The sequence below is a fragment of the Oryctolagus cuniculus genome, chromosome 1, assembly GCF_964237555.1.
Source record: "Oryctolagus cuniculus chromosome 1, mOryCun1.1, whole genome shotgun sequence".
NCBI lineage: Eukaryota > Metazoa > Chordata > Mammalia > Lagomorpha > Leporidae > Oryctolagus > Oryctolagus cuniculus.
Window position 1 is genome coordinate 234,126,516 of NC_091432.1, and position 19,772 is coordinate 234,146,287.

The 19,772-nt window shown below is 58.5% G+C and overlaps 1 protein-coding gene across 1 annotated transcript in view; it reads right to left on the bottom strand.

Annotated features, from left to right (window-relative positions):
* Positions 1-19,402, bottom strand: part of RAPGEF1 (Rap guanine nucleotide exchange factor 1) — a 138,967-nt gene extending 119,565 nt beyond the window's left edge. The window contains exon 1 of the mRNA XM_051835417.2: positions 19,127-19,402. Within this exon, the coding sequence (XP_051691377.2) occupies positions 19,127-19,187 (61 nt within the window). The 5' untranslated portion in view covers positions 19,188-19,402. The remainder of the gene's footprint in view (positions 1-19,126) is intronic.
* Positions 19,403-19,772: the final 370 nt, after the last annotated feature.

A 19,772-nucleotide genomic window follows, 5' to 3' on the forward strand; every position in this document is an offset into this window, starting at 1 on the left:
AGGTCTTCCTTTACCGTTGGTTCACCCCCAGTGGCCGCTGCGGCCGGCGCACTACGCTGATCTGAAGCCAGGAGCCAGGTGCTTCCTCCTGGTCTCCCATGGGGTGCAGGGCCCAAGCACTTGGGCCATCCTCCACTGCACTCCCGGGCCACAGCAGAGAGCTGGCCTGGAAGAGGAGCAACCGGGACAGAATCCAGTGCCCCGACCAGGACTAGAACCCAGGGTGCCGGTGCCACAGGCAGAGGATTAGCCTAGTGAGCTGCGGCGCCAGCCAAGGCACTGGTTTTAAAGAGTGACCAGAAAATGGGCAGGACGCTGTGGCACAGTGGGTTACACCTCCACCTGCAACACTGGCATCCCACATGGCCACTGGTTTGGGACCCGGCTGTTCCACTTCCAATCCAGCTCCCTGCTCCTGGGAAAGCAGCAGGAGATGACCCAAGTGCTTGGGCCCCTACACTTGCGTGGGAGACCTAGAAGAAGCTCCTGGCTCCTGGCTTCGGGTAAGCCAGGCTCTGGGCATTGAGGACATTTGGGGAGTGAACCAGTGGATGGAAGACCTCTCTCTCTCAATCTCTCACTCTCTGCCTCTCTATAACTCTGCCTTTCAAATAAATAAAAATCTTCAAAAAAAGAAAAAAAGAGATGAGGCTGGGAGTGAGCTAAGGGCCGGGGGTACAGGTGCCACCGGCCGTGGTAAGGACTGTGCATTTTATTCGTGTGTGGCGGAGGCCACTGGGCAGCTCTGGGCAGGACTGACCTGATGGGGTTTACACTCCGGCTGCTGAACCAATGCCTGTTAGCGAGGCAAGAACCGCAGCCAAGACGACAGGGTAACCTTGACAGTTCAGGGAGAGAAGGCAGCGGCTTCCGCGGGGCAGGTGGGGTTTACTCGAAGTATGCCTGAGAGGACTTAGAGAGCGGTCAGGGATGACCCCAGACCAACACTGCGTCAAAAACGGCGCTTTCCTGCAGCGGGGGCTGTGGCGGGCAAGGGAGAGCCCAGAGCTCTGCTCCAGGGACGCGAAGTCTGAGAGCTTGGAAGGCACCGCTCGGGCCTGAACACGCGTGCATGCACCCGTCACGCTGATCACGGCCTCCACGTGGAGGGCAGCACGAGGCAGGGTCTTCGGCAGGGGAGGAGGTCACAAAGGTGAGGGATTCGTGCCCTTGTCACGTGCGGACCCAGCAGGAAGGTGCCACCTTAACCAGGCAGGATGCTTCACCGGACAGTGCCGGCTGCCAGGACGGCGAGAAGTCCGCACTCGCTGTTTAGGAGCCACTTGGTCCACGGTGTCTTGTTAAGAAGCCCGAGGAGACCGAGGTGTCAAGCGGACGCTGATGGGTAAGTCTGTGCTTCAGGGGAGACTCAGACCCGGCAAACGCACGCTGGGAATGACCGGTGTTTAGACAGCTTAGAGCCAGGGGGCCAGGCTGCCCAGAGACTGGAGTTCTCGGCCCTGGGAACGCTCCACGTGGAAAGGGTGGGCCCGGAGGCAGGCCTCCTTCCACACGGCATTCACACACAGGGAAACACAAACACAAGCGTGTGGACGCCTCACTTTCACACGAGCAGACTGCATGGCTTTAAACATGACGTGAATTTCAGACTTTCACCTTCAAGTCCCGGAAGATTAATTTTTGAATGTCTCCCTTATCATGATGACGAACGCGTCATCCTATTTAATTAGCTAACATCTCAAGGCCCCACATGCATATAGGAGATTCATCGAAGCTTCTTTATAACTGCCCCCCTGACCATCTTTTATCTTATCAGAGATAACCATATCACTGCTGATTTTTCCTGATACTTTGACCCCCACCCCACCCCCCCCAAAAAAAAAGAAAACACGCACCAGCAGCAGAAGTGTCAACGTGGCCTCTTTCTTGTTGTTCATTCGTGTTTATGCTATTAGAATAGATTTTAGGCCGCAATGTGTTTTCTGGAATACTTTCAGGCTACTTCCCCGTTTCCTAAGGGTTTATTCAGTACCGGCGGTGGCTTCCACCCGGTCTCCCACATGCCAGTTGGACAAGTCACAGAAACCCTCCAGGCTCCCCGGTCTCTCATCTGTAAAATGGTGTCACCATGGCCTTCTTCAGTGCTGCTGGGGAGAGGAAATCTAAGTAGCACTGCTTCTTGCATGAGTACATGGAAGTTTTTTGTTGTGTTATTTTATTTATTTGAAAAGCAGAGGGGCCGGCGCTGTGGCTCAGCGGGTTCAAGCTCTGGTCTACAGCTCTGGCATCCCATATGGGCGTTGGTTCAAGTCCCGGTTGCTCCACTTCCAATCCAGCTCTCTGCTGTGGCCTGGGAAAGCAGTAGAAGATGGCCCCCGCACCTGCCTGGGAGACCCGGAAGAAGCTCCAGGCTCCTGGCTTCTGATCAGCCCAGCTCCAACCACTGCAGCCATTTTGGGAGTGAACCAGCAGTTGGAAGACCTCTCTTTCTCTCTCTGCCTCTCTGTAATTCTGCCTTTCAAATAAATAAATAAATCTTAAAAAAAAAAAAAAAAATAGGGCAAAACAGAGTGACAGAGAGGAAGGGAAAGACAGAACAGGGAGATCTCCCGCCTGCTGGTTCACTTCCCAGATGGCTGCAGCTGCCGGGTACGGACCAGGCCAAAGCCCGGAGCCAGGAGCTGCATCTGGGTCTCCCACATCCAGGGCAGGGAGCAAGCACTTGGGCCATCTCCTACTACTTTTCCAAGTGTATTAGCAGGGAGCTGGGTCAGAAGTGGAGCCACTGGGACCTGAACTGGTGTTCCAATATGGGATGCGTTGCTGTGGGTGATGGCTTAACCTGCAGCGCCACATGCCAGCCCAACTGTTTCTTTTTAAAATGTTTAAATTTACTGTATTTATTTGAGGAAGAAAGAAAAGGACAGAGACGGAGACCGAGCTCCCCTCTGCCTGCGCCAGCTGGGACTGGGCAGGCTGGAGCCAGGCTCCATGAACTCCCTGCAAACTCCCGCATGGGTGGCAGGAACCCAGTTATGTATCCACCAGCACCGTCTACCAGGGTGCATGAGCGGAAGTTGGACCTGGGAGCACAGCCGGGGCCCGGACGCCGCACGAGGAAATGGGAAGTCGACGTCCGCAGCAGCATCCAACGGCTAGGCCAGATCCCTGCCTGTGACTGCTCCCGAGATCCGACTCTCCTAGATCTGTTGCTCTCACAACCTGAGTGACCGGCACACGTGACGCAGCAGATGCCGCGGAGAAAGTGGAATCAAACCAGATGCCACTGGCCCTCCCCGTGGATGCCACGGGCTTGGACCTGCGTTGGAACAGGGGGACCTATTTCTGAAATATTCTCCCACTGCAAAACTGGACTCTCTCCAACACAAACCAGTGGAACTCAACGGTTGTAAGCGATCACTCCCTCGGTGTTTTCCAACCCAAACTGGGACTCTTCGGAGAGGGGGAGGGAGGGATGCTACCAGGAATGACGCCAGGACAGCAGGCCCAAGCCGGGAAGTGCAGCCTTCACTCCACCTGCTGGACACTACACGAGCAGAGTGAGCCTGGAAGTAACTTTCCTCGGGTCCAGACACCTGGCTGTGAGCACAAGTCCTCAATGCAAGGCTTCAAGGGCTGCGTCTTGCTTGGAGGGAGAGCCTGGATCCAGGGGCGGCGGTGAGCTCTGGGGGGGCAGGAGCCCTGACTTCAGCGTCCCAGACATCTGCCGTCTGCTGCCTGCCTGCCTGCTGCCATGGACTGTGTCGGGCAGGCCTCCTGTGGTGCTCCGGGATCTGAGATCGTGATGGGCTTCCAATCGCGTCCATCAGGGTGGCCCCGCCCAGCACTACTACAGGGCCTAGTGACATCACGGCACAGCCGTTTCAGTTCGTGTAAGTTCACTGTGTGATGCTGGCACAATAACAAAATCACCCAACAAGGCATTTTCTTAGCGACTTGACGGCTGTATACTTTCTCAGTTAAACTTCTGAAACAAAGGTGTGTTGTTTCATAATCCACCCTGCTAATGTGTTCTCCTTTTTATTTCTTGAGAAATGTAAGTAAATCAATAATAAGCATTACTTGTGTTGATGTCTTAGTATAAAAAAACAAAACCCACAATAATTGGTTATCACTCATTCAATAGGGACAGGTTACTGATACTTGTGGGACCAGAGACACTACCGTGGCAATCTCCCACAGAGACACCGTTCAAGAAAATCCCCAGAGGAAACCTTGCCCAATTCCGCTGGATCTGCCCCTCCTCCAAGCCAGCAATACTCTCTCAAGAATGCGGCCGATAGCCTGGGGTCTGCGCTGTCAAGTCAGAGACAGTAGGTGCCGATGATGGGACGGTGGCCCAGGCTACGTCCTTGGGTGGGAGCCGGAGAGCGGTTTGACAGCCGGCATGTACTGGGCACTGACCCTCTGCCGGGCTACCACACCCCCCAGGGGCCAGGTTCAACAGGACCTTCAGACCCCGGGGATGTTCATCGGCCACTCTTGGCTCCGATGGACAGAATACGGGAGCTGCCGCGTGCCAGAGGGCAGCCCTGGGTGGCTCCTTGGTGAGGTCCTTGAAGGAGCCACCATGCTGAAAAGCGCAGGTCTGTGGCAATGAGATCTGGGATCCATCTCGGCTTAGGAGCTTCCTGTCCCAATAGGCCGATCAACAATCACATCCGATTACAGGGCCGCTGGACCCCAGGAGGCCGCGGGACGATGTCCTGCCAGCATTTCTAGCTCCTCTGGAGTGTTCCTCCAGCCAGGCGTGAGGCATTAACTAGAGGTCACTTTTACCTTAGCATATCACCTAGTAAAACACAGTGCTCACACGCCAGCTCATTAACGTTTTAATATTTCTCATCCTATTGCAATATTTAAATAATATGGTTATAGAAGTAAATACAAGCATCTGGTATCAGAAAATTTTTTAATTGTGGTCAAATGCACATAACACGACACTTACCACCTCGGTCGTCTCTAAGCGCACAGCTCAGTGGTAACAGCTACACTCACACCACGTGCTGCCATCACCGCCGTGCACATCCAAAACTTTCTCACCTTGCCAAGCCGGAGCGCTGACCCATTAGGCGGTAACACCCACCCCCCGGCCCCCGGCCCGCCCCTTCCTACCTCCTGCCTCTCTGATTCGGACAACTCTGAGAGCTCACAGGGAGAATCCGCGGACTGCCTGTCTGTGACGGCTTCTTCACTGAGCATAATGTCCCCAGAGCTCACCCACCCTGTGGCAGGTGGCAGAGTTTCTCCTCCCTTTTTAAGGCTGAATAATATGCACGGTTTTCGGCTGTGCTGGCTCCCGCACAGCCCCTGACCAAGAGCTGCCCGGGACTGCCCTCCGTTTCCTCCTCGTCCATCGGTGTACCGTCAGGTTCCACCTACAGCTGTCGCGATGCTGCTGCTGCCAGTGTAGGGCAGATACGCTCCAGGACGTTGCTTTCACTTCTTTTCAGCAGACACTCAGAAATGGAACTGCCAGGTCAAGCGGTAATATTAGTTTTCTTTTTAAATACTTATTTATTTATTTGAAAGGCAGAGTTACAGAGAGGTGGGGGGGGGCAGAGAGAGAGAGAGAGAGGTCTTCTATCAGCTGGTTCACCCCCTAGATGTCCTCAACACCCAGAGTGCGGCTTATCTGAAGCCAGGAGCTTCTTCCGGGTCTCTCACACGGTGCAGGGGTCCAGGGACTCGGGCCATCTTCCACTGCTTTCCCTGGCCATAGCAGAGAGCTGGATCGGAAGTAGAGCAGCCAGGACTTGAACCGGTGCCCATATAGGATGCCGGCACTGCAGGTGGTGGCTTTACCCACTATGCCACAGCACCGGCCCCAATATTAGTTTTAATTTTCGTGCGTGGCACTGGCGTGCACTTGCACAGTGGCCGCACCGTTTTACACTCCCCCAGGACTGAGCGCACACGGCTTCCTGCACAACCCTTGTCAGCTGCAGTGTTTGGAAGCACTGGGTCTCGTGGGCAGAGGTGGTGTTTCCTGTGTGTCTGACGTGTGCTGCCCTGGTGACTAGTGGCTGAGCATATTTCCATGTAGCTACTGGCCTTCTAGCTTCTTTCGAGAAATGTCTGTCCAAGTCCTTTGCCCATCTTTACAAATTGGGTTTTGCTGGGGTTGGCGCTGTGGCATAGCCAGTTAAGCTGTTGCCTACAATGCTGGCATTCCACATGGGCGCCAACTCAAGCCCTGGCTGCTCCACTTAGGATCCAGCTTCCTGCTAATGTGCCTGGGAAACGCAGCAGCAGGTGACTCAAGTGTGTGGGCCCCTGCGACACTCGTGAGAGAAGCGCCTGTCTCCTGGCTTAGGCCTGGCCCAACCTCAGCCATTGCAGCTACTTAGGGAGTGAACCAGCGGATGGAAAATCCTCTCTCCAATTCTGACTTTCAAATAAATAAGTAAGTATTTGAAAAAGAAGAATTGGGTTTTGCTGTTTTGTTTCGTTGTTGTTTGCTGTTGCTATTGTACCCTGTTTCCAGGAACCAGCCCTGGTTAACTAAGGTCAAGTTCTCATATAAACAGTCACCACGGCTGTACTAAAATACTACTCGGCCATGAAAAGGAACAGGCTCTGATAAAAACAACAGCTTGTGACTCTCAAAGGTTGCCCGAAGAGATAAAGCAGCCGATCAGCATTCGCTATGCAGACACAGTTACATCTTCACGATGTTGCAGAAACGGCAGGCCCCCACACCCACAGGCGGAAACAGAGCCATGGCCGTCACGGCTCGGCACAGGAAGCCAACGGAGGAGTCGTTCTGTGCTTACACAGATGGAGACGTTAACACTCACAGAACTTGACAGGACACACAGCCCCAAAGCCATCCGACTGGATGTAACCTAACAGGACCCTGGCCATCACAGGTCCACCGCAGCTGGCAGAATCCGCCTTCTTCCTGGGGACAGCAGGCCCTGGGCCGACTCAGGTCGACAAAGCGCAGGGACCACTGCTCCAGGCCTAGGGCCTCAACTCACAGGGCACCCGGAGGCCCCGGGAGGGGCTGTGGCTGGCCCCAGAGGACACAGTTGGTCTGTGGCAGGGCCAGGCCCACTCCTTCTATGTCGCCGCACGGTTCCACACCTTCCTGATGACAGCGACCTGTGCTCCCCGCCATGCCCCCGGCAACGTGGGACTAAATGAGTCCAGGCCCCCTAGCCCAAGTCCTGTCTTGTGGAACAAAGAACTCCATCGAGACCGTGCACACTCAGGGTAGCTAACACACAGAGAAGCCTGCTTCTGAGCTGCGCCTGCGGCTTCGTGAGGAGCCCAGAGGAGTCTCCCTTCTCAGGGCTCCCAAGGCAGAAGCACGAATCTGTGGTTATGCTAATGAGGCCCCAGGACCCCGCGGGGAAGGAGAGCACCCAGGGCTGCTGGGCTCTGGCGTCTGCAAACAGCACCCACCCGGCTTCGTGCTAGCAGCACGCAAACCTGCAAGGAGACTGCACGCACCCACCGTCTCCTGGCAGAAGGGCCCAGGAGAGCCATGCGAAGGAAGGCTGTGGACAGCGCCAGGCAGTTCTGGGCTTAACCTGTCCACCAACGGTAACCGGTGGCGGCAGACAGAAAGGGTGGGGGGTCACCCTGCTGGTGGCCCCAACACAACTTCTGCTACTTGTCCCTAAGTGCCCTGAATGGCTTACAGTGCTTTTTGTTAACATTTGTTTCTTTATATTTATTTGGAAAGGCAGAGTTACAGAGAAAGAAAGAAACACACACACACACACACACACACACACACACACACACACGGGGGGGGGGGGGTCTTTCGTCTATTGGTTCACCTCCCATATGCCCAGCCAGTGCTGGGTCCTCAGGTTCCATTCCAGTCTCCCACTTGGGCGGCAGGGACCCAGGCATTTGCACCACCCCCTGCTGTCTCTCAGGATGCATGCTGGGTAGGAAGCAGGGTAGCCGGGACACACACCGTCACTGTGACACGGGATGTAGTGTCCCAAGTGGGGGCCCAGAGCCACAGTGCCTGCCCCCGCTGTAGGATCAGAACAAAGTGATGCTCATTGCAATCATTTCACCGCCAGAGCCAGAGATGGCGCGTTACCCCCGAGACACCCCCATGGGGAGAAACTTTCCAGAAAGCAGTGTCTCTGGGACAGAGTAAAATCACACTCCCTGCTGTGGCTACGACATACTCCACACACCTGAGCTCAGGCACAATTCTACACAAGAAATAATAAAATCAGGACTTTCCTTGGCCCACCTGCTGAAATCAAACGGCACCTGCTCCTCCTATAAATGACTTCTTCACAGGTTTATGACTTAACTATAAAACTAAAAATTCCTGGCCGGTGCCGCGGCTCACTAGGCTAATCCTCCGTCTAGCAGCGCCAGCACACCGGGTTCTAGTCCCGGTCGGGGCGCTGGATTCTGTCCCGGTTGCCCCTCTTCCAGGCCAGCCCTCTGCTGTGGCCCGGGAGTGCAGTGGAGGATGGCCCAGGTGCTTGGGCCCTGCACCCCATGGGAGACCAGGAGAAGCACCTGGCTCCTGCCATCGGATCAGCGCGGTGCGCCGGCCGCAGCGCGCCAGCCGCGGCGGCCATTGGAGGGTGAACCAACGGCAAAGGAAGACCTTTCTCTCTGTCTCTCTCTCTCACTGTCCACTCTGCCTGTTAAAAAAAAAATTAAAAAATAATAAAAAAATTAAAAATTCCCTGTTATTCAGCATTCTCAAATGATGCAGAAACAAGACTCTGAAAGGAAATCCCTCAACAGTCGGAGACCTCCCTTTCTTCCGTGCGTGCTGGGGTCTAAATTTTCTGGCCACATAACCACAACTTTAAAAAAAAAAAAATGGGGGCCGGCATTGTGCTGTAGCAGGCAAAGCCGCAGCCTGCTGCACCAGCATCCCACATGGGTGCCGGTTCAAGTCCTGGCTGCTCCTCTTCCGATCCAGCTCTCTGCTGTGGCCTGGGAAAGCAGCAGAAGATGGTCCAAGTCCTTGGGTCCCTGCACCTGCCTGGGAGACCCAGAAGAAGCTCCTGGCTCCTGACATCAGATCGGCTCAGCTCCAGCCATTGCAACCATCTGGGGAGTGAACCAGTGAATGGAAAACCTTTTTCTCTCTCTTTCTCTAACTCTGTCTTTGAAATTTAAAAAAAAAAAAAAAAAAAAAAGAACATTTTAGAATAGAAAAGGACCTTGGGTAAAAATTAAAGCTAGGGCCAGTGTTGTGGTTTAGTGGCTTTGGCCTAAGTGTCTGGGCCCCTGCATCCACAGGGAGACCAGAATGAAGCTCCTGGCTTCGGCCTGGCCCGGCCCCAGTCGTTGTGGCCATTTCTAGGGGTGAATCAGCAGGTGGAAGATTTCTCCCTCTCTTAACTTTGCCTTTCAAATAAAATAAAATAAATCTTAAAAAAAAAAAAGCTGCTGGAATTGAGCATTTCTTCGGTGTTGAGACTCGGCTAAAATGCTTCAATCCCCTCCTCACCCTAGAGCAGGTGCTGTTCCTACTCCCTGCATTTGACGGAGCAGGACTGAGGTTTAGGGGGAAACTCGCGCAGGGTGCGCCACGACTGGGACCCCCAAACCACACCTGGGACCCCAGGTCCATGCCTGCAGTCGCTGCTTTGTTCTGGGGGCCCGGACCCAGGAGGGAGGCTCCTGCTCCAGCTCAGAGTCCTGCTGCCTCTGCTGCGGGCGTGGGCGTGGGCGTGAAGCCAACCCCCCAGCAGCACCAGCACCGCCCAGCCCCACCCTGGCTGCCTGGCACTCACACACTCAGTGGTGGGCGGGTGGGTGGAACTCCTCTGACTCCTAAAGACCACTTCCCACTCCTGTGCATCCATGAAACGGTCACCAAGGCAGATTTTCCCTCGCAAATCTGCTTTTAAAGCCACTTCTGTGACTGAGAACCAGAGGCTGCTTCATCAATCTGTAGGCAGATGTGGGGTGACTCTATCAGTCCCACGAGAGGCTGGAAAGCCCCAGGGGAACCCCAGGGAGGGGTGGTGTGTCCACGTCAGCCCCTGGGGCGCGGGCAGCGGAGGAGGGGGAGAAGGGCGCAGGCCGAGTTCCGGTCACTTCCCCTCTCACTGCCCCCTTTCCCTCGGCTGGCAGATGAGCTCGGTCCCCACCGTTTCTCTCTCCACAAGAACAGGATGAATTACCCCGCCCCCGTATCTGAAGGCAAAGCTCCTAGCACCGTGCCTGGCACCCAGGAAGTACTCAGAAAGAGCTAGCTGCCCTCTCCCTCAGCTGGGAAGATGCAGTATAAACACTTCATGAAGAAGCACGCCGATCCACGAAACTTAGGACAACAGAACTCGTATCCATCAAAGTGCTTTGAAAGCTACAAAGGATTATTTGAGTTTGATTTTGAGGATGAATGAAGCACCAGGCAACAGTCAGTGCTACTAAACCCACTGCCGGTGGGGGTTTGGGGGGTGAGGACACCACGTGGGACACCGGCATCTCACGTCAGCATGCCTGGGTTTAAGTCCTGGCTCCACTCCTGATTCTGATTCCAGCTTCCTGCTGATGCACACCCTGGGAGGTGACAGGCTTGGGTCCCTGTCACCCACATGGGAGACCTGGATTCAGTTCCTGGCTGCTGGCTTCAGCCTGTGTGGGCGTCTGGGAGTGAACCAGTGGATAAATGGGAACATGAACACGTGCTCTCTCTCTCTCTCTCATATATAATTTTGTTTTCAACCAACAAAGCTCTCAATAGGCCAAGTCTCCAACTCACAGAGAATCAGTGCCAGGCCTCTGAGGCGGGCTTGTCCACCGTGCCGGGCTGTAACAGAAGACACGGGAGATGAGGGAATTTGCATAAGGTCACCCAGCAGGAAGCAATGCTTCCTGGTGTCCCCACCACTCTCCCCTTCTGTGAGCTCAAGCAGGACAGCCAAGATTCCCTAACACTATTGGGCGGCCTTGTAAGAGCAGCCGGCCCCGTGGAGAGGGGTCCCTGGCAACGTGGAGGCTCCTTTTTCCCAAGTCACAACAGCACAGAGAATAGTCATCAGAACCAACGAAAATGAAGTCGCGTGGCCTTCAGCCCCACCTCTGCCCGACTCCGCCGTGAACTGCAGATCTCAGCTAGCCCGGGTCTCAAAGAACGGCTGTGTCTGTGGCACGAGAACAGCCAGGCGCCTTTCTCCTGCGCGAGGATTAAGCAAGCCCACCCGTGTGAAACAGCCGGGCCTGAGCCTGGTACCGCACGTGGCCGGTGCCGACCGAATGCCAGCTCCTATTATTTTTATGTATGAGTGAAAGAAGGGTTGGAGTAGCCAAGTCCACGGCTCGAGCACAATCGACTGTCTACTTACTCAGCCACTTGAAGGAGGGCAGACACCAGTGATTATCCACAACCAGCAAATAAATGCCGCCAGTGTTCCCCACAAGGGGCTTGTCCGTCTGCTTGTCTGTGGTCAGCTTAGTGGCCATTCAGGGCCATCGCATTCCCCTGGACTTCAACTGTCCTCTCTTCTCGTTCCACATCCTCGCTCACTCTTCCCTCTCCCAAATATTACTAGCGTCACACTCCTACTCCAGCTGGGAGCCACAGCCATCAGGTCCAATGGTGTAAATTTAACATGAAGCAAATGCCCGAAATGAGCCCAGGGAGGCCCACACCCTGTGCTGTGCTCCACGGCTCCATTCCAGGCAGGGGCACGCACTGTGGGGCAGCAGGTCAGACAGCCACTCGGGATGCCCGCATCCCGTATTAGAGTGTGCATCGAAGAATGCTAATGCCCCCTGGGAGGTGGTGGGTGATGGCTCTGTCAGGCGGGAGGTCCAGTTGGAGTTCTGTGCTCCTGGCTTCAGCCTGGCCCAGGCCTGGCTATTGTAGGCATCTCTCTCTCTCTCTCTCTCTTTTGTTTTCAAAGAGAGAGAGCACACTTCCATTGAATGGTTCACATCCCAAATGGCCACAACAGCCAGGGCTGGGCCAGACTGAGGCCAGGAGCTTCTTCAAGGTCTCCCACATGGGCGCAGGGGTCCAGGAATCTGGGTCCTCCTCCGCTGCTTTCCCAGGTGCATCAGCAGGGAGGTGAACTGGAAGTGGAGCAGCTGGGACTGGAATCGGCACTCGCATGGGATGCCAGCATCACAGTTGGTGGCTTTACCTGGTACGCCCAATGCTGGCCCCCTCTGCCTTACAAGTAGATAAAAGTAAATTAAAAGATAATGGAAAATAGGCCGGCGCCGTGGCTCAATAGCCTAATCCTCCGCCTGCGGCGCCGGCACACCGGGTTCTAGCCCAGTTGGGGCGCCGGATTCTGTCCCAGTTGCCCCTCTTCCAGGCCAGCTCTCTGCTGTGGCCCAGGAGTGCAGTGGAGGATGGCCCAGGTGCTTGGGCCCTGCACCCCATGGGAGACCAGGAGAGGCACCTGGCTCCTGGCTTCGGATCAGCACAGTGCGCCAGCCGCAGCAGCACCAGCGTTAGGAAGCGGTGGTCCCGAGCGGGAGGTCAGAGCTGTTTCTGGTTAGGAACAGCGTTAGGAAGCGGTGGTCCCGAGCGGGAGGTCCGAGCTGTTTCCGGTAGGAACAGCGTTAGGAAGCGGTGGTCCCGACTACAGCTCAGCACTCTGCTCCAGGCAATGTCGTTTGTGTCTTAACTCTCAGCCTGGAAGAAAACAGGGTGAGAAAGACGAACTGGGACCGTCAGATGCCGGACTGCTAACACCCTTCAGCAAGTCTCTCCACTGCATCTCGGCTCGCCGGGGAGAAAGCAGCAAGAGAGGCCCCGTGCCCCTTGACAAAAACCAAAGGGGAGCCAGAGGAACGCCGACGGCCAACGGCCCGCAGCCTGGGAGACGGCACGGCACGCATGCACAACCGTCAGTGAACAGAGAGCTGCTGGTGCCGGGAAGGGCACAAGAACACTGAGAGTCAAGTGAAAAAAATAAATAAAAAGGACAGGGACTCCTATTACGGGGCTCATTATGGGCGCCGGCTGGGCAGAGCTGGCATGCGCCTTGGTGTGCAAACGTGAGGCAAAATTACAACCGCTCCGCACAGAACGAGCACCGCCCAAGAGTGCTTTGTTCCTGTGCAAGCCACAGAACCAAGAGCGGACTACACACGGAAGCTCGGAATGGCTGCTGGCGGACAGGTGTGGGGTCAGGGCGCGTGGTGGCCCCGCCTCTCCCGGGCCCGGGGATTTGCTCCGAGCCTCATCTTCCATTTTCAGAGGACTGCAAACATGGACCACAGAACTCCCGTCTATCCGCACGCTCCTGAACAGAGCACTGGTCCCACCGATCCACCTAACTGGCCATTTAAAACCAGACGGAGGCCGGCGCCGCGGCTCACTAGGCTAATCCTCCGCCTAGCGGCGCCGGCACACCGGGTTCTAGTCCCGGTCGGGGCGCCGGATTCTGTCCCAGTTGCCCCTCTTCCAGGCCAGCTCTCTGCTGTGGCCAGGGAGTGCAGTGGAGGATGGCCCAGGTGCTTGGGCCCTGCACCCCATGGGAGACCAGGAGAGGCACCTGGCTCCTGGCTCCTGCCATCGGATCAGCGCGGTGCGCCGGCCGCAACGCGCCGGCCACGGCGGCCATTGGAGGGTGAACCAACGGCAAAGGAAGACCTTTCTCTCTGTCTCTCTCTCTCACTGTCCACTCTGCCTGTCAAAAATATAAAAAAAAAAAAAATAAATAAATAAAACCAGACGGAGCTACACAGAGACTCGGAATCGGAAGCCTAAGTTCCTTCTGTAAGAACGCTGACTAAACTCATTCATCCTCAGTAAACACTGACTGAGTACCCACCGTGTGCCGGGCACGGTGATGGCAAGCCAGCAGCCCACTCCTGCACGGAGCACGGAGCTAAGGCCTACTTAAGACTTTATCTGTTGAGTGTGAACTAGCAGAAAAGGAACCGGGGTTTGGATTTTTCAGTGGGATGATCACTAGCCTCCCTTCCACGGAGTTTCCCATCTGCCCTGTGGGCGCCCAGCAAGTGCGTTGCATACTGCTCGGTGAGGGTCCCAGGAGGAGCCCCAGGGAGGGCAGGACTCACAGGGCTTCCCCAGGAGCAGTTATCCAATGGTCTGTTCCTTAGAAAACAAGCAGCAAGCAAGTGGGAAGGCCACCCCCTTCCTGACACTGATGGAGAAAATGAGATGCCAACGAGGGAAAGAATCACCCAGGACACGGCACCAGGCCTCAGATAGTCCAAACAAATGACCAGGAGCAGGATGACAAGCTTCTGGATGACACATCCCTGAGGTCACCAACTGGGTTTACTCACTCACTCGGAAGACAGCCTTCAGGGCGAGCCGGGTGACGAGCCAGGGGCACCTCTGCCAGCGGCAGGGCGGCCTCCCTGTGCGGGCACGGTGTTGCCAGTGTGTCATCTTATTATGGCAACAGGCAGCACACGCAGTCCGCGCGCGGTGGGACCCAGCCAGCCCGGCATGTGAGGCGAGCTGCAGTCCCGGCTAATTTGGGAAGTGATTTTCCTGCAAGCTCATAGGTGAGTCATCTTTATGGGCCTCCTATCAGGTCTCCCGGCCACAAAGAATCTCATTCAAACTGCCTCGGCCAACAGCTGCGCAGGAGACCAGGAAACACTGCGTTGCTGTGCTGGGCTTTTTAAAAGAACTTGAAGAAGGGGGAAAAAACCAACCATTCAGGCCCACAGCAGTGCTGTGCGTCACCTGCCTGCAGTGCCGAGAACGGTATTAGTGACAGAGTACACTGAGCACCATATGCAGCCAACGGGCCGCCGTGGGCCGCCTTCACAAGCGGCAGACGTCCCCGCCGCTCGGAAGAGAAATTCGGAAGCGTGAACCACAGTAAGACAGAAAGCGACCGGCTCTCCACCAACACACGGCTCCATGAAGGCACACAGGGGTCAGTTCCCCATTTCACTTCCCCAGGGCTGCGGTCTTGCACAAGTGCCGGAGTCTCCCCGGCCGCAGCGCCCCCAGGTGCAGAGCAGGGATGCTCCACCCTGCCCTCGGCCTGTCCTGAGGAGGAAGTAGGCGAGGCAGCCGTGACTGTGACCTGGAAACCGTAGGAAACAGCAGACGTGCTCCACACCTGTGACCTCGGGGGGACCAGCCCAAGGGGGCTCACGAGTGTCAGAGAGGCAGGCAAGAGGCAAGGGGCGGGGGGGGGGGGGGGGGGGGGGAGGCCTTGCCACATGCTGTGCTGGCTGACTGAGCACATTCTGCTGGGGCGGGGTGGGGGAGGAAATGCTAAATTGGGGTTTACGATTGATCAAAGGGGCCACGCTGTGGTGTAGCGGTAAAGCCGCTGCCTGCAGTGCCGGCATCCCATATGTGCACTGGTTCCAGTCCCGGCTGCTCCACTTCCGATCCAGCTCTCTGCTGTGGCCTGGGAAAGCAGTGGAAGATGGCCCAAGTACCTAGGCCCCTGCACCCGTGTGGGAGACCAGGAAGAAGCTCCTGGCTCCTGGCTTCAGATTGGCGCAGCTCCGGCTGTTGCGGCCATTTGGGGAGTGAACCAGCGGATGGAAGACCGCTCTCTCTGTCTCTCTCTCTGCCTCTGCCTCTCTGTAACTCTGCCTTTCAAATAAATAAATAAATAAATAAATCTCTTTTTAAAAAAATTGATCAAAATACCCTCACGGCCAATCGAAAAAGAACTCTTGGGCCATAAAAATGCACAGCCCCACCTGACAACATTTTTCAATCTACTCTAAGATACAAAATGGCAAGAAGCTTCCTGAGGCTGCAGAGCCGGCACCCTGGCCGCACGGTGAGTGAGCTCACTTCTATTAAGACTGCGGTGTGCAGGCGCACAGAGAGGAGAAAGACTTAAAAAAAAAAGTGTAATTTTTTTTCTCCTCTGTTTATCACCTTTCCCAGCTAGAGGGTAAAACCCAGGAGGCAGGGACCTACTCCAACATCTCCAGGCCTCAGGAGGAGTCTGATAAACCACCTGATGAGCGGGCAACTGAAACTGACAGGTGCAGGCAGCAAACCGGAAGCACCTTCTTCCCTCCAGCACAGAGCCCCGCGTGCAGGTCCCCTGCACGGCCGCCACCTCTGGCTGAGCCCAACAGCACCATTCCCCCTCCTGCCTGCCGCAGAAGTCCACCGCCCCAGCCCCACCTGTCACCTCCTCTGCCATCTCCTGGGACCCCCAGAGCGCTGGAGGGCACCCGACCAGACCAAGCAGGTGCCCCACCACTGCTCGGAGACAGGACCACGCCATGGGGCGAGGATGTCGGAGCCCAGAGCAGAAGCAAACAAACCCACGGAGCGGACGCAACACAAACTCCAACGCGTGCTGTCCCAGTGGCCGTGGGAGTCGGCGACCGCGGCAGGCAGGGCAGTGCTGGCAGTACCCACCACCGATTCACATGTGGGGATCCGACACGATGGATGGATGGGCCCAGCCTGCGCCTGCACTCTAGAAACGCCAAAGCTCAGGCTGCCTCACTCTACGGAGGAAACAAAACCACCGGGACCTCCGGCACGACCAGAACCAGGGCCGTGTGTCCCCCAAGGCGGCCTCTGGGTCCTCCACGTCCCTCCCGCGGGGATGTGAGTTCTTTCTGAACGAGCCCCTCCCCCACAGAGCACCCCAGCCCAGCTCACTCTTCTACCCCTACCTCGTCATTACCTCTGGGAGCCAGAACATGGCCACCAAAGGCCCCTCTACTCCAGACCAACCCTCCTCCACCACGCCCACATCAACGGGCCACAACCGGTCCAGCAAGCGGCCCCTCTGCGGCCCACAACGTCTCGATCTGGGAGCCCAGGGGTGCCTGGGACAGCAGGGCCCCCTCCACAGCCAGGCACAGGTGAATGCCCACAAAGACCTGCCCAGGAGGCCACAGGCGGTGGTGGCAAAATGGACAAGGGCCTCGGGGCTGTGCGAGGGTGTAACGGAGCTGGCCCAGACACCCAGAAAACCCGAGAAGTCAGGGCGCGGGTCCTCCTATTGTCAGAGAGAGACCATACACACACATGCACGCGCCCCTTCAGCTCTTCAAGTCATCCAAAAACTACAACCTCCAGCACCAACCGCTGGCTGCGTGCAGGCCGGCTGAGAGGGGTCGCTGGCACGGCGAACCTCCGCTGGCCCAAACACTCGCAGGTGATTCACCAGATGCGTCTGTCTGGAAAACCCTGGGGGGGGGGGGCGCTGTGCAGGGGGCGCTGTGGCGCTGCGGGTAAAGTCGCTGCCGGCAACACCGGCATCCCACATGGACGCCGGTTCCCAGCTGCCCCACTTCCAATCCAGCTCCCCACGAATGGCCTGGGGAAAGCAGCGGAAGACGGCCCAAGTGTCTGGCCAAGTGCTGGCCACCCACGTGGGAGACCCATAGGAAAGCTCCTGGCGTCAGCCTGGCCCAGCCCTGGCCGCTACGGCCATCTGGGGAGTGGACAAGCCGATGGAAGATCTCGCTGTCTCTCCCTCTCTCTGTAACTCTGACTTTCAAAATAGATACATAAATCTAAAACAAAGGAAAAAGAAAACTCTAGCGGGAAATCTCATCAGAATACAACATGGGTTGCGTCTACAGGCACCAGGAGGCGCCACCAGGAAGGGGAGCCCTCGTCCCAGGGGTGTTCCGGTTCCCTCAGCAGGTGCACAGGGCAGCAGCGAAGCTTCCTGGGGGGGGGGGGCTGGCTGGGACACCCGCTATCCAGGCGATGCCAACTCGGGCCTTGCCAACCTCAGAACGCCCCCACCCAGCCTCTCCCTCCGACCTGTCTTCCCCCAGCCCCAGCCCCTAGGGCTCAGCTCTTTTCCCTCTCCCTCTCCACCTCCACCCTGGATGTCCCCCACCCCCTCTTCCGGGCCTCCCACAAACACCGCCCCTTCAGAGCCCTCTTCACCTGTGCCCACCACGGCCCACTGCGGCAGCCCAGGTCCAGCCCCAACCCACTCCCAGGCCACCTGCTAGGTTCTGCATCTACCGCAGCCCCCAGCAGAGGGCCTGTGCCGATGCACACCGGCCGCGGGGCAGGAGAATCGGCCGGGGAAAGCTCACCTCCCGGGGACCTGCGCTTACGGGGCAGCGGCCCGGTCCAGCCTGCTCTCCCGAGGGACAGCGGGCCCGGTCCAGCCTGCTCTCTGACCCTCGTGCTAGCCCAGTCTTTGCGAACAACCCGGCTCCGGTTATTTGTGTCTGTGCGTCATTCAGGTCCCCCAATAGTGGCCGCATTCCGAGCAGCCACGAAGGAGCAAAGCCGCACAGATGAGCCCGAGATATTTCTGGCGCAGCACATGTGCAGGGAGGTGGCTCGTGGACTCCGCCAAGACCCTGCGGCTGGCGGCGGGGAAGAGAGCGCCCCAGAATGGGCGCCCTGCCCCGCGAGGAAGGCGCCCAGCTGCAGGGCCGGGGTCAGTGACAGCCTGCTGCCCCCTTGCAGGGTGGGCTGCAGGAGCCCAATCAGCACCCCCCCCCAAGCCTGTAAAACTGGGGCCATCTTCCCTCTTAATAAAGAACAAGCAATAGGGGCGCGGAGTCGGATGCACCGTCAAACCGCCACAGCCGGCCACGGAGACTGCCCTTCCGTGCTTCATTAAAACAGCAGGGTGCAAAAGTTACCTGGCCTCCCGGCTGCACCGCGGAGCTGGGCGGCCTCAGCCCCGGGCGCAGCTTCCGAAATCGGTGCCCCAGACCCCGGCTAACGCCGCCGCCGAGCTAAGCCGGCACCCGGCTCACGACCCCGGGGCGTGCTCCCGGCCCCCAGGGAGGCCCGGGCCGCCGAGGCACGACGCGAATCGAGCCCCAGCACGGGCAAAACCCAGGACTTGGGCGCGCACAAAGAGCCGCGGTCTGCAGCCAGCCCCGCCGCGCAGGCCCCGCTCGCAGGGGCACAGCCCGGCTGCGCCCTGCAAAACGCCCCGGCACAGCCCGCCCGCCCGCCCGCCCGCCGGGCAGCACCCGGAGCGGCCGCCTCGGGCTCCGTCCCGCCCCGGCCCCGCGCAGGGCGCGCGGCGGGCTCCGCGGCCGCCCCGGCCCCCGGGCTCTCGGGAGTTCCCGGGCGGCGTGGGGGCCGCGGCGGAGGCCCCGCCGCCCGCAGCGCCCGCTCGGCGCGCCCAGGCCCCGCGGCTCAAGATGGCCCTGCCCCTGCCCGCACGGCCGCCCCGGCGCGCGGCGAGGCCTGGGCGGCAGCTCCGCGCCCCGCCGGGCTGCAGGGCCGCGGAGGGGGACGCGCGGCCGCGCCTCGCCCGCGCCGCCTCACCTGCTTTCTCGATCTTGCCGGACATTTCCGGGCTGCGCCGGAGGCCGAGGCCGCCGCTCATCGGGCCCCGGCCGGGCCGCCGCAGAGCGACAGGCCGGCGCGCCCGCCGCTCGCCTCGGCCCTGGCTCGCCGCGCCTCAGTCCCGCGCCGGCATGGCGGGCCCCGCGCGGTCGCGGCCCGTGCGCTCGGCGACCGCGCTCCAGCCCGCCCGGGCCGCCGCCGCCGCCGCCGCTCCGCCTCCTGCGCGCCCGCCGCCGCTCCCGGGCTAGCGAGCCGGCCGCAGCGCCGCCGCCGCCGCCCGCCGGGCCCCGGCCGCGGCTGCAGCGCCCCCTGCCGGGAGCCCGCCGCGCCGCCGGCGGCACAGCGCCCCCTGCCGGCCCGGAGCCGCCCGGAGCGTCCCGGCCGAGACGCAGCGCCCCCTGCCGGCCAGGGGTGTCCCGACGGACCCCGTGCTTCAGTCCCATCAGTGACCAGGCCAAGGCCTCAGGCTGACCCCACCCAGACCTCAGCGCTGGGAACCTGTCCCGAGCCTTCCATAAGCACCCCGACCCAGCCCAGAGTTTCCACCCCAAGGCATGGGACTGACACCCCCCAATCCGGGACTGAGAGCCTTGCACTGCTCAGAGTCTCAGGAGCCCACTCCCGT